The sequence below is a fragment of the Schizosaccharomyces pombe genome, assembly GCF_000002945.2.
Source record: "Schizosaccharomyces pombe strain 972h- genome assembly, chromosome: I".
Taxonomy (NCBI): Eukaryota; Fungi; Ascomycota; class Schizosaccharomycetes; order Schizosaccharomycetales; family Schizosaccharomycetaceae; genus Schizosaccharomyces; species Schizosaccharomyces pombe.
Window position 1 is genome coordinate 1,546,150 of NC_003424.3, and position 12,281 is coordinate 1,558,430.

At 35.6% G+C, this 12,281-nt stretch overlaps 6 protein-coding genes and 4 long non-coding RNA genes across 10 annotated transcripts; 3 read left to right on the top strand and 7 right to left on the bottom strand.

The window, feature by feature from the left end:
- Positions 1-101: 101 nt before the first annotated feature.
- On the bottom strand, positions 102-662 carry SPOM_SPNCRNA.2686. Its single transcript, NR_192054.1, has one exon. It is a non-coding gene; the product is annotated as a non-coding RNA (long non-coding RNA).
- hul5 (ubiquitin-protein ligase E3) lies at positions 113-3,932 on the top strand. Its single transcript, NM_001018810.3, has 3 exons — positions 113-3,338; positions 3,397-3,453; positions 3,498-3,932. The coding sequence occupies exons 1-3, from the start codon at positions 355-357 to the stop codon at positions 3,544-3,546; spliced, it is 3,090 nt and encodes a 1,029-aa protein (NP_593378.1). The 5' UTR covers positions 113-354; the 3' UTR covers positions 3,547-3,932.
- Positions 980-1,225, bottom strand: SPOM_SPNCRNA.2687. Its single transcript, NR_192055.1, has one exon. It is a non-coding gene; the product is annotated as a non-coding RNA (long non-coding RNA).
- Positions 1,773-2,074, bottom strand: SPOM_SPNCRNA.2688. The gene has a single exon (NR_192056.1). It is a non-coding gene; the product is annotated as a non-coding RNA (long non-coding RNA).
- Positions 2,190-2,481, bottom strand: SPOM_SPNCRNA.2689. Its single transcript, NR_192057.1, has one exon. It is a non-coding gene; the product is annotated as a non-coding RNA (long non-coding RNA).
- Positions 3,777-7,152, bottom strand: dbs2. The gene has a single exon (NM_001356019.2). It carries the CDS (start codon positions 7,062-7,064, stop codon positions 5,259-5,261), a length of 1,806 nt encoding a protein of 601 aa, NP_001342825.1. The 5' UTR covers positions 7,065-7,152; the 3' UTR covers positions 3,777-5,258.
- Positions 3,929-4,740, top strand: mug143. The gene has a single exon (NM_001018811.3). The coding sequence runs from the start codon at positions 3,984-3,986 to the stop codon at positions 4,347-4,349; it is 366 nt and encodes a 121-aa protein (NP_593379.1). The 5' UTR covers positions 3,929-3,983; the 3' UTR covers positions 4,350-4,740.
- Positions 7,153-7,437: 285 nt separating the features above from the next.
- Positions 7,438-8,671, bottom strand: pam17 (putative TIM23 translocase complex-associated motor subunit Pam17). Its single transcript, NM_001018813.3, has 4 exons — positions 8,232-8,671; positions 8,065-8,143; positions 7,986-8,017; positions 7,438-7,923 (listed from the first exon to the last, which is right to left on the bottom strand). The coding sequence occupies exons 1-4, from the start codon at positions 8,640-8,642 to the stop codon at positions 7,852-7,854; spliced, it is 594 nt and encodes a 197-aa protein (NP_593381.3). The 5' UTR covers positions 8,643-8,671; the 3' UTR covers positions 7,438-7,851.
- Positions 8,672-8,730: 59 nt separating this feature from the next.
- On the bottom strand, positions 8,731-12,205 carry ptb1 (geranylgeranyltransferase type 2 beta subunit Ptb1). The gene is made up of 6 exons (NM_001018815.3): positions 12,119-12,205; positions 11,921-12,071; positions 11,749-11,865; positions 11,479-11,694; positions 11,307-11,440; positions 8,731-11,261 (listed from the first exon to the last, which is right to left on the bottom strand). The coding sequence occupies exons 1-6, from the start codon at positions 12,170-12,172 to the stop codon at positions 10,998-11,000; spliced, it is 936 nt and encodes a 311-aa protein (NP_593383.1). The 5' UTR covers positions 12,173-12,205; the 3' UTR covers positions 8,731-10,997.
- Positions 8,850-11,780, top strand: snu66 (U4/U5/U6 small nuclear ribonucleoprotein complex subunit Snu66). Its single transcript, NM_001018814.3, has one exon. The coding sequence runs from the start codon at positions 8,985-8,987 to the stop codon at positions 10,932-10,934; it is 1,950 nt and encodes a 649-aa protein (NP_593382.1). The 5' UTR covers positions 8,850-8,984; the 3' UTR covers positions 10,935-11,780.
- Positions 12,206-12,281: the final 76 nt, after the last annotated feature.

Genomic DNA, 12,281 nt, shown 5'->3' on the forward strand with positions numbered 1-12,281 from the left:
AAATTAAAACATCTCCTATGATCAATTTACTTTTCTCATCATAATGAATAGAGTACCATGGTTAACCCTTTCACATGGACGATATTTGCCTCCAACTTCAATTAATATAACCGTTACTCATGCGCTAAACCAGCAGTTCTTGTTTACCTAATCATCTCGAAAGTTCTTAAAACGCTATAATTTACTAAACGGTTAGATTTTAAACTTTTAATAATTCTATTTTCTCTAAGTCTTTCATAAAATCTTTGCCTTATTAGAGTGTAAGGCTGTTTGATTTTTATATTTGCTTTTTTACACTTGTGAGTTCTGTATTTGATACCTAAAAACCGCATTGATATAAGAAATTTTTGAAGAATGCCTTTAAGTTTTGAAGGAACGTTTAAAGCCAAAAGAAATGTTAATCTCGGGGGAAAACGTGTCTCCAACGATCGCGCTCAGTTGTTGCGAAAAGCAGCCATGGAGCGCAAAAATCGAGAAGAAGAACGAAAAGCAGAAAATAATTCTGTTGCCGTTCAATCCTTGTCTAGAGGTTTTTTAGCTAGGCGAAAATTTAAACAAGATTTCCGGGAGCGCTGGATATACAAATACACAAAATCAGGGCGTACATCTATCAGATTCAATACTTTGGAAGATATAAAATGCTCTATTTCTCTTCTTGTTTTATTTGCTGAGCCTGATATCGACTTGCCATTTGTTTCTCAAGTTGCGCATAATATACTGGTTTGGCTGGAAAATTTAATTCCTCTATCGAATGGAATGGATGATACACCAAAAAGCCACCTAAAAGTGAAAATATTAAAAGTACAAGAGACGTTATCCAACTCAAATGACTCCTGGCTATGGCAGAGGTTTTCATCTTTGCTACTAAATTGCTTAGTCAGTTCTATTAATTCACATAGGATAGAGGGTACTGATACATCTGCCGAAACATCTCTCCTTCATTGTTTGGCATACGTGGCGCCTTACCTTAAAAGTTCTGAATTATCTACGTATTATGACTCTGTTATGACTTTTTATGCTCAAATATACCCTAAACAAAATATGACTAATCTTGAAGATATTATGTCTCTATCTTTACTTACACCTGTCAGCTCTAAAACTGATGAGAATGCAAATAGCAGTTCGGCTTTTTTATTTCATGTCCTTGCGTCGGACTGTTTTAGCTCAATTGAAAACTGTATACCACCAGATCTAATAATTGATAAAGTTTTCTCTTCGTCTTTGCAATTATCCGAAGAAGCCTGCATTTCTTCTTTATTAAATTTGGGGATGATAAAAGTTTTCTCTTTAGCTGGAAACTGTCTTCATTTGTTGCACACGGAATACAAAAACAGTTCTTTATGGAAATTCTGCTCTTATATCTTAGATGCACTATATGTTTTCTCAGGAGAATCTGTAAATTCTCGAATCCAAGTGGTCAGTGATGTTGACGATGATGAAGACGATGAAAACGCATTTTCCCAAAATTATTATAGCCATCTTCAAATGGTTGCTAAACATTTTTCTAAAAATTACGCAAATCAATCTGGTATAGTTCAGCGATCGTTTGCAGAATGTATATCTTCTACTTTTATAACAAAAGCTTTCAAATTAGTGTCATCTAATACTTTACAAGCTATGTCACATTTTTATGCAACCATGATAAAACTTTTTCCATCCAACCGAACATCAATTCTTATGTATATATCCTTAGTAGAAACTAACGAAGGCTCATTGACTCGTTCTTTTTCACGTTTTTCTTGGGATATGTTTTCCGAATCGCCTGTTTATCAATTGTTCCATAAGAAGTTTGATGTTCAAAATGTCTTAAAAAATGATTCCGGCTACTGGTTTCAACTACAATTACTAATTGATGTTTACTCACGCATGCTTTTTACCATGATCGACGATGAGTTTCATAACGATAAGCAAAATCCGCTTTATCCAGTTATGGCTGAGTTTTGTACTGTTTTGAAAAATCTAGTTTTAGGTTTGTACTGGGATGTTCAAGCTGCTAAAGATGTTGACTGTAAATCTGTGGTTGATATTTCTCAATTAAGAGTCTCGTCAACTTCCCTTTTACAACAGTTATATAGGATAAATTCAAGAAAACAATTTCTTCCGGAAGATTTCTTTTTGATGAGTGAATATTTCAATTTGAATGAATTTGAAGCTAATGCACTACAAGAGTCAGAGTTGGCTTCACATGCTGAAGCGGAAATTAATATTACTTACAAATTCGATAACTTCAGCGAGTCCCGACCAAGGCTAAATATCCTAAATAACTGTTCTTTTTTCCTTCCCTTCCATTTTCGCATTCATTTGCTTCAGCAACTACTTCTTTTAGATAAACAAGCTAACGGTTATGCCCAGCCGTTTGGTCATCTAAAACATGCAGTTATTCGTCGAAATCGTATTTTCGATGATGGATTTGACGCTTTTTACAATTTTGGGAAGTTACTTAAAGGTCCTATTCGAATTACATTTGTAGATGAACATGGTGTTGTTGAAGAAGGTATCGATGGAGGTGGTCTTACCAAGGAGTTTTTAACAAGTATATGTAAAACTGTTTTTGACATTAATTATGGGCTTTTTAGTGAGACAAAGGCTCATTTGTTATATCCAAATACTCATGCATATGCTCAAGACGTTGAACGATTGCGCTGTTATGAATTTTTAGGGATGCTAATTGGAAAATGCATTTACGAAGGGATTCAGATTGATGCAGCGTTCGCATCTTTTTTTGTCGCTAAATGGCTTGGGCATCCAAGTTATTTTGACGATCTTACTAGCCTTGATCCAAACTTATATGAAGGATTGGTATTTCTTAAAAACTACGATGGAGACGTAGAAAATGATATGGCTCTCAATTTTACGGTTGTTCATGAAGAGTTTGGTGTTCGTAACGTAATTGACCTAATTCCAAATGGAAGCAACATTTCGGTTACGAATGAAAATCGTTTACAGTATATTCATTTGGTTTCCAATTATTATTTAAATGCAAGGCTATCTAGACAATGTCGTGCGTTTACCAACGGATTCACTCAAATTATCGATCCACACTGGTTAGCAATGTTTCATGAAAGTGAAATTCAAATACTAGTTGGTGGTGATCCTGTACCGATTGACATTGACGATTTACGCCGACATACCGTTTATGCTGGAGGCTACGAACCAAATTCACCTACTATTGTTTTATTTTGGGAAGTTTTACGAGAGTTCGAAGAAGAAGACAAAAGAAGCTTTGTTAAGTTTGTTACTAGCGTTGCTCGTCCACCAATTTTGGGATTTAAAGCGCTTATGCCTTCTTTCTGTATTCGTGTAAATGGGGAAGATGAAACACGATTACCAACTGCAAGGTAGGTTATGACTATTGTAGTCTGCATCTATAAGTTTTTACTAACGTATTTATTATAGTACTTGTGTAAACCTTTTAAAGCTGCCGATGTATAGTACAAAGCAAACGTTGAGAGAGTAAGTTTTTAAGCTTATTTTCATTGAATCTAACCAATGTTTAGTAAATTATTAACCGCAGTAAGGTCAGGTGTTGGTTTTGGCTTTAGTTAATCAACCTGATCTAAGAACCGTTCTGTCGAATATTTTTAAACTATTTCCTTTTATTTTCTTTATAATATAAAACGCTTTACTCTTTCTTTTTTCTGGCGAATTCTTTGTTGATGTCATTGGTGTTTGTTGAGTCTCTGTTTCAGTTTTGTCTATCAGGATTTAAAGTTATTTAGAATTTATAGTTTTACCATTTAAGAGTTATGATTTATAGATAAATGCAGTTCAATTTTTTTCGCGCGAATACAATGTATATATTTATGTTTACACTAAAACTGTTTAAAAGCATTTTCGCTTAATAACAAGCTTAAATTTCCATGACGTTGACATAATACTGACGTGTTGACGTTTTGAAGTGGCTCGAAAACCGCCTACCAATACCACCAACTACATACCTTAATTATTCAATACCTTAGAAGACAATAGCTTTGAACTTCACAATGATTAGATATTCCCTAAACGGTATTCGATTATTTGGCTCTCTTAATCTTTTCAATGCAACAAGAATATTACCAATTAGTTTGGGCAGAGCTTCCTATGCACATGCTAGGCTTTTCACCTCGAAAGTTGAGAAGTCAGGCACTGCAGAAGAGTCCGCTCTTCCTTCTGTCGATGAAGAGGAAGATAAATTGAATTCCTTACTTGGCAACATCAAAGTTAGAACCGCTCAAGAGGACGGTGTTTCCGTTGAGGAAGTACTAATGCATCATCCCGAATTGTTGCGCAATGCTCCTCATGCATTGCAACAATCGGTGAAGGAAATTCTTGCCTCGAAAGAAGTTGGGGATGCTTTTAAGAAGAATTAGGTCTTTGATGACTCTTTGTTAACACAAAGTGTTTGGTATCGAATTCCAAATCTGGTGTTAACATATTTGATTTACGTTCAACTGTGGAATGAAAGTTACGATGGATTTCATTCACGTTTATGATTAACCCCACTTTCCTTCATTAATAGGCTTTTCAAATGTTTAGTACTCTGGCTAATATATCCTGTTTTCATAATTGGCTTTAGTAAACGGAATTCGCAGATAAATTCAAATTTATGAATAATATGTGCTTTTTTTAAATTTAGCAGATGAGAATGGCATAATTATGTGAATGCTCTGCATTATTCAACAAAGATTTCAGTAATGTTCAACAATTGTCGGTACTATCATTATATTTAAGTAAATTAACATATAAAAATCAACAAATGTCTCCATTAGAAATTGAAACGTACGTTAATCCTTGTTTATATATTGAATAAAATCAAGTAAAAAAATGTATATATTACGGGAAAAAAAAGCAAACAAAAAATTAATTCATTATAAATCGTTGTAACATGTAACTTTTGGATCCATCTCGGGGGCCCTAAGTGAAAAATTGAAATCATAAACTGGAACTGTAATCATTTATGGTTCAAACTAGAAACCCAATGTCGTGAAAGAATCTATAATAAAACTCCGTCATAAAAATAATAAATCGATAAATTTAAAACGTACAAGTAAGTAAAATGTACGCTATTTCAAAGGGAAGTAAAAGTAGTAGCAAAAGTAAATAATTTATTCGACATTTGAGACACCACAAGAAATGTTAAAAGGAGACTGTGTTTTACTTACACGACACGTCAACAGAAAGAAACATTTATAAAATGCAGTTTTCAATCCCTTATCCACTTATCAGAGCCAACTAGCCACTTTTAATGAAAAGTAATACGGTTCAACAGCAAACAAGCATTATGGTGTGCGACCCACTTCGTCAACAATCGCATCGGATAAGTTATTAGCTAAACGAGATTGGTTTCCCAGTCGTTGCTTATTTTTTTTGAGTTTTTTGCGAGCTACCATCACCGGAACACTCGACTTATTTACGAGATAATTACTAAAAGAACCAAGCAATACACCTTTGAGATGACTTCGACCACGACTTCCCATTACCACCAAGGATGGTTCAATGTAATCAATCATTTCAATAATTAGATGCTTGGCCTTTTCGTGATGTATAACTTCAATGTTTACTTCGACTTCCAAAACCGTTTTGCTAAGCAACTTCAAAATGTACTTGGTGATTTTCTCCAAAGTTTCTAATTGTTCAGACTCCATACGATCTTTTACAGCGCGAGCACTAGGATCGTCACATTCAATGACATCTACGATAATTAACGTATCACCATTGCGAAGAAGTATACCAACAGCCCACTCAGCGGCATGAAGACTCTCTGAGGAAAGATCTAAGGTAAGGAAGTACGTACAGTTTCTCTTTGATGAACTAGCAGCAGTTTGAAAATCACCTCGACGAATACAACGAATAGTACGATTAGCAGTGGGAATCCATCTGGTAGGTCCAATGTCTACCTTCATTGATTTAGCAGTTTTAACGTCTTGTTCAAGCTCTTCCAAATCAGAACCATACCAATTATTGATATTTGACGATACAAAGCTTGTATTGGGATGAACAGTATCGTCGTTGGCAAATGCAGGATTAGAGCGAGAGCGACGTAAAGAATTTGAGTCATATTCCGTACTTGTATCATTGTGAGATTTACTTTTTGTAAGAGGCGCGCCGCTTGCCTTTTCTTTTGCAATTCTGTTCTGCTCCTTACTTCCCTTCCTTATAATTTTAGGAGGCTTAATAGAAACTGACATACTCGATGTTTTTTCCGATTTTGAAGGTTGCTTTTTCTCGTCATCATCAGAATCAGAAGATAATGATAAATCAGAATCTTCGGAAGAGGGAGAAGAACTCAACGAGCGATTCAGATGCAAAGGTTCCAAATGTTTAGCAGGGATATCTTGAGATGGAGAGGAAGTTTGGATATCAGAAAGTTTGTTAGCTTCATTGGTAGCAGAAACAGGTGGAGGAGATAAAACAAACGATGGAATTGGTTTCTCTGGAGGTGATTCCGGTGTAACGTTGGAAGATGCCCCTTGAGTCGGAGAAGACAAGGCTTTGGGTGAGAAAATTTTCTCTTTAGATTTTGTAGTAGAAGGTGTGCTACTATCTGACATTCTTCTTTGGCTAGCTGTTGATTTTGTTGATTGCAACATATTGTAATTACTACCAATAGTGCGACTTTTGTCTGAATTAGTGGATACTGAGGATAAATTAGATGTGGAGTTCCTACGGGTAGTGTCAGGTGGAGAGCCAGAAGAAAACAAAGAAGAAGCTAAAATATCGCCAGCTTTAGCATTTGGACTTGACAAGCGGTCGATGCTACTTGGACTTGTTGGACCAGACTTCACTTTCTTCAAATTTAAAGTATCAATATCAGAAGGCTGTTCTCCCTGAATTGCTTCGAAAATTGGAGGATTTCTGCTGTGAGGCAACGATGTCATTAAACTGCTATCCATTCTGTACCCGCTATCACCATGTTTTACCAGGCAATAATCTCGAACTATTGGATCATATTGAAGTGCTAGCTGACGGTGCTTTTTTTCTTCTCTTTCTTTCATCCATCGTAAAACTTCGAGACGTTCTTCATCAAGTGCCGATTCCAATGATCCTGCAGATTTTCCACCACCAGAGTAAAGAGCCGAAGTCATCCTTTAACAAATAATAAATAATTCAAGTTAGTTCGCTTTAACTAACTCAAATGTATGAATTGCCCTCACTAGTTTGTTTACTTCCGTTAGGTGGTAGATACAAGGTTGCCTCGTTTTCAACCTACGAATCCTACAAATAGCGCGCAGCGAAACAACATTTGATCTCCTTCGCTAATTTATTACATCAAAACTATATTAATGTTTACACATAAAGGTTCTTGAATTTTGGAGGAGTAATCAAGTTAAAACTGATACTGTAAACTATTAATTATGTTTTCAAAGGTTTAGCTATATTCTTTTTATTTGATCAGTTTCAGTCTTGTAATTTATAAATTGAACCAATGCATTTTTTAATTGTTATTAAAATTGTGTACTGGCATGTCATGCATTACAAACAAAAATGTTATATATTTATAATCTTCTAATATCTGCTTCTAATGGTTTTACCATGTCAGTTGTACAACAATCATAGAACAGACGGCAAAAGCTTGTTGCAAAAGATAAAATTCAATAGCAGGAGTGACATGTACAACAAATTATGTAAGAAATTGTATGCACGGTAAATTATAATTAAGATAATCATTACTAGAATTTCTCTACACATGGACAAAAACACTTGCTTGAGAAAAGTCTGTACTATAAGTTGAGACTATACAGATTTCAATAGATGAACTTCTTTTCACAAATACTGATACGGCAATGCTTCTGTATCCTTTTAGTTATCGTGTTAAGAAAAGAACCTCATCCACAATTCTATATGACAAGCTATCACTTCAACACTTCTAATTTAACGATTGCTTGTACGCCAAAATGCCCGTTGTATGTAAGCCTTCTGATCCCTCAACCAACGTCGATAGTCCTTTGCATAAAAGTTAGTAATCAGTGTACAAAGTAAATGAGTAGATAACACATATCACATACAGAAAGGGAGTAAATTTTCTCACCGTAATAATCTAATTAAGAGTTAGACATCAATCATGACGCAGCCTTCACAGCATACCTGGGATAGGATTAGAATAGCTTTCCATTTGAGGTGTAACCCTGTTTTTAACCAAGTGACGGTAAAATTCTTGTTCTCTCTAAAAAATTAAATATATTAGAATACTTTCAGAAAACATAGTCCGTAGATGCTAACATAACCCCTATTATCTAAGGGAATGAACGTACCGCTGCAATTTGTCTCGCTTGACTTTTATGAAGCAGTGTCCATATTTTTCTACCTATACTAGGGCCCAAAAGCCATCCAAGCCCTCCGGATGCAATAGTTCCAATAACATATAGAGTAAATAGATCAAGACCCATAATAGTCATGGTAGGGTCAACAGTACGCGTAAGAAAATAGGCGGATCCTAATCCTAGTCCGGTAAGTGCAGTAGGAATAGAAGTTAAGGTTTCAAAAATCCTTCTGCTTTTTCTTAATTTCAGGAATGTGGGCCAATTTAAATCTTGAGGTTTCTTCTGTTTTATAGACTCAGTGGAATAAGTTTTTACATTATAACAAGTTTTCCATAAAGTTAAAAATATTTTGGGACTTTGTAATCTTTTTACAACTAGACCAGGCCGTATAATAGGTATCATAACGAATCCTTGCTTGTTGGAAAATGTATACTTCATATACGTATCGCCTCAATTGCTCTTCTCTTTTTAACGTATTTTGTTTATTATTCCTTAGCAAGCGCGGACGCATACTAGGAAACGCAACTTTTTTTGAAAGTACGCTAAAATAGCTTAGTGAGATATAAATGAGAGTTTAAGTAAATTATTTGAAACAATATTACGGTTCGTGTATTTCGCCATTCTCCTATTTTATTCATATCCTTGAGTCAGTTGCAAGTTTAGTGTATTTTTTTATTAAAAATCCATATTATTATTTATTTATCAGCATTTGAAAGTCTGTCACTTGCTGTTGGATTTAGTATAATGTCTGGGAATTCAGGCGCCTCTGAATCGATTTCTATTGAGGAGACCAATAGAATTAGAATTTCGCTAGGCCTCAAACCCTTAGATATTTCAGAAGAAAAACCTCAGAAAGAACTTTCAGATGCTTCAGTCAAGTCTTCGTATGTCGATCAAGAACAACAGGCCTATGAAAATTGGAAGAAACAAGAGCAGGAGGAAATAAATAGGAAGAAAGAAGAAGAACTGAAAAGCAAATTTGAAAAATTACGGCAAAAGAATGAACGAAGACGCAGAACGCAAGGAAAAACACTCGCTGAAACATTGGCAGAAGAGGATGATCAAATCGATGCTAACGATACTCGAGCGTGGATACTCAAAATGCGTAATTCCTCATTGAATAAAAATGGCAATGGATTGAATTTTGAAGCGAAGAATGACGCCCCCAGAAGATCCACTCTACATTCGCAAAATGCTGGTCCCAATGTGAATAGCTCATTAGAAGGAATGAAAATAGCACACGGTTTTCAAGATTTAAACAAGAACGATGGTCTAGTCCTTACATTGAAAGATGCTGATATATTAGACGAAGATAATCATGATCTATTAGAAAATGTTGAAATGGTCCAGCGGAAGACTAAAAACGAAAGGAAGGAAGATAACCCCTACAAACCGTATGAAGATGAGAATGATTTTCTTCAACAGTCGGAAGCAGATCAACCGTCTGAAGATACTTTTACGACCATTGGTCCACAAAATAGTCTCACTGTTAATTCTACTATAGAAAAACATAAATCTGATAATAAAAAAACTTTTGGGACTCTTGTCTCTTTCGTTGAACCAACTATCACTGGCAGCGAACAATCAGATTATCGACAAATAAAGATTAAGAAGTCAAAAAAGAAAAAGTCAAAGTCTGATCGGAGAAAGCGTCTAGTAGAACTTGATGCAGAAAATGAAAATGAAAATGACCCATCTGATTTCGTGCTACCGAATGGTCAGAGTAACAGTGATCTGTCAGTTGAGCAAGATTCGGCTATTTTCAAAGAACAAAAGAAAATGAAGATTCAAAAGCGTATGCGCGAATTAGAAACACAGTCGTTTGCTGATGATGATGATTTGCAACAGTCAATTGCAATGCAGAGGAGGCTAGCTCAAAAAAGAGCGAAAATACTTAAGCCAGAAGATGTAGCTGAGCAATTGCAGAATGCCGAAGAAGTCACAGATATGACGGACTCGGACACGGCTTCCGGTTTAATATTTGATGATACGCGTGCTTTTGTTAATAGCATAAAGGAAACTGAAAATCGAGAAGCTCTTGGTTCCATAAATGAACAAGCATTTGAAGATTCCAAAGATTTGAACGATACCAATAGTATTACTGGAAGTTCTCCAACTGAAGAAAGTAATGCTTTAGTGGAAGACACCTCGGTTGATATTTCTGCAACTCTCGAAGAAGCCAATACGCAGCAGGAGAATGCAGAAGATGAGCCACTTGTCTCTGACAATGTTGGTGCAGTTCTAAGCCTTCTCCGGAATAAAGGCGTAATTAAAGTGTCGGATGAAGCGAAAGAGAAAATACAAAAAGAAGAAGAGTACAATAAATGGTTTGCCAGAAAACAGCAAGCCAGAGTTGAACTGGAGGAGCAACGTAGAAAGAAAAAAGAACAAGATCGTCTCAGCGGGAAATTTGAAAAAATGACTCAGAAGGAACGTGAACAGTATGCAAAAAAAGAAAATGAAAGATGGGATAAAAAAATTGCGGAGATAGAGCTTGAACAATTTCATGATTATAAACCTCAGGTGGACATAAAGTATGTTGACGAGTTTGGTGTGGAACTTGGTCCCAAAGAAGCATACAAATATTTGTTGTCTCATCAATTTCATGGAAAAGGTTCAGGTAAAGCTAAAACAGAAAAGCGTTTGCGTCGTATCGTTGAAAAGGAACGAGAAGAACGCAAGCCAATTTTCTGAAAGTACATATTTTATGTTTTTATTTTTTTAATTTATGGTTATGTGGTAGTAATAATGCATCATTTATAATTTCATTTTTTGAGTGACTTCTAAAGGCAGACAAAAACGAGGGTCAACGGGTTCTATGTTTGGAAACTGTAATAGTGATAATCCTGCAAGAGAAAAACATGTGTGATAAACGTCTGTGGCATCCTCTTTTCGGTCTGCAAACCCTCCGCTGTCTGCATCTTGTGTACCTAGAAGAAAATCAATAAGCTGATTACGGTCTATCCAATCTAATTTTCCAATAATTGCTAACGGTGAGAGATCCCACCAACCGTAACAGGACTAGAACTATTAGTAAACATGCTAGACAAAGAGCAATCTTCGTACATCAGGTAACTTTTCAGGGCGACCATTTAATCCACCTCCTTTAACTTGCCGTTCACTAATCCACCAACCCAATAATTCTTCATCAATTAAATCTAACTTGTTGAGAATTTTGAGAGCGGCAACACAGGTAAAAACTATTAGGTCAATAATTGGGTTTTGAAATTAAACATACCCATCGCTCCATGTGACTCAGCTCCAGGACAGAGTCCAAACCCACCATCAAAATTATAGCATTTCATTAACCAATCCACGGCAGTATTTTTATTAAGATAGTCCAATTTACCTAGTATTGCCAGACAATTTATTCCAGAATATAGAAATCTAGCGTCTATCTCTCCCCAGCGGTCTCCTTTCATAGAACCATCTTCGTTCTGTAGGCCAATAATGTCTAATTATTTATAAATTAGTTAAGGATCGCATGTACAAATACAAAGAAACTTACAAGAAGCAACTTTATCTTTGTCAACGACATGCAAAGAGTCCAACATTGCTAAAACTTGTACAGCGTATACTGTATTCGTAATGTGATCATCGTGTCCTGGATAACAAGCAAATCCGCCTAACTCATTGTTAGCAGCCCGTATCAATATTTCAGTATCAGTAATATAACTAACCGCTTTCTGTCAAACAAGACAACAGAAACGATACAATACGTTCTTTGTCAATTTGATCTTTCTTCTTCAATAGCCAGAAGCTCATGCAACTCCAATATATTGCGCTGACGTGTAAATGCTCCTTCAACCAGAAATCCAGCTCATCAGTTCGCTGTTTGTAAGAAAATTGAATTATTAAACTATTTTCTTTTCGCTTACATTTCCAATATCGTGTAAGTAACTTATGTGCTTATCTCTCAGTAAAACTGCCATGTTTTGAGCAATTGTATGAACAGGTAGACGGTTCGTTATGCAATGGTTGAAAACTGAGTGTAATGATCAGTAAGATCTGACAGTTCACGATCCTTCCTCTTTTTGAAAT

Coding starts and splice junctions, on each gene's coding strand:
- hul5 (NM_001018810.3), top strand. CDS start 355: ATGCCTTTAAGTTTTGAAGGAACGTTTAAAGCCAAAAGAAATGTTAAT. Junction 3,339..3,396: donor ACACGATTACCAACTGCAAG/GTAGGTTATGAC, acceptor TATTTATTATAG/TACTTGTGTAAACCTTTTAA. Junction 3,454..3,497: donor ACAAAGCAAACGTTGAGAGA/GTAAGTTTTTAA, acceptor ACCAATGTTTAG/TAAATTATTAACCGCAGTAA.
- mug143 (NM_001018811.3), top strand. CDS start 3,984: ATGATTAGATATTCCCTAAACGGTATTCGATTATTTGGCTCTCTTAAT.
- dbs2 (NM_001356019.2), bottom strand. CDS start 7,064: ATGACTTCGGCTCTTTACTCTGGTGGTGGAAAATCTGCAGGATCATTG.
- pam17 (NM_001018813.3), bottom strand. CDS start 8,642: ATGATACCTATTATACGGCCTGGTCTAGTTGTAAAAAGATTACAAAGT. Junction 8,018..8,064: donor CTATTCTAATCCTATCCCAG/GTATGCTGTGAA, acceptor ACTCTTAATTAG/ATTATTACGGTGAGAAAATT. Junction 7,924..7,985: donor AGAAAATTTACTCCCTTTCT/GTATGTGATATG, acceptor TTTTATGCAAAG/GACTATCGACGTTGGTTGAG.
- snu66 (NM_001018814.3), top strand. CDS start 8,985: ATGTCTGGGAATTCAGGCGCCTCTGAATCGATTTCTATTGAGGAGACC.
- ptb1 (NM_001018815.3), bottom strand. CDS start 12,172: ATGGCAGTTTTACTGAGAGATAAGCACATAAGTTACTTACACGATATT. Junction 11,695..11,748: donor CAAAGATAAAGTTGCTTCTT/GTAAGTTTCTTT, acceptor ATAAATAATTAG/ACATTATTGGCCTACAGAAC. Junction 11,262..11,306: donor GCCCTGAAAAGTTACCTGAT/GTACGAAGATTG, acceptor TAATAGTTCTAG/TCCTGTTACGGTTGGTGGGA.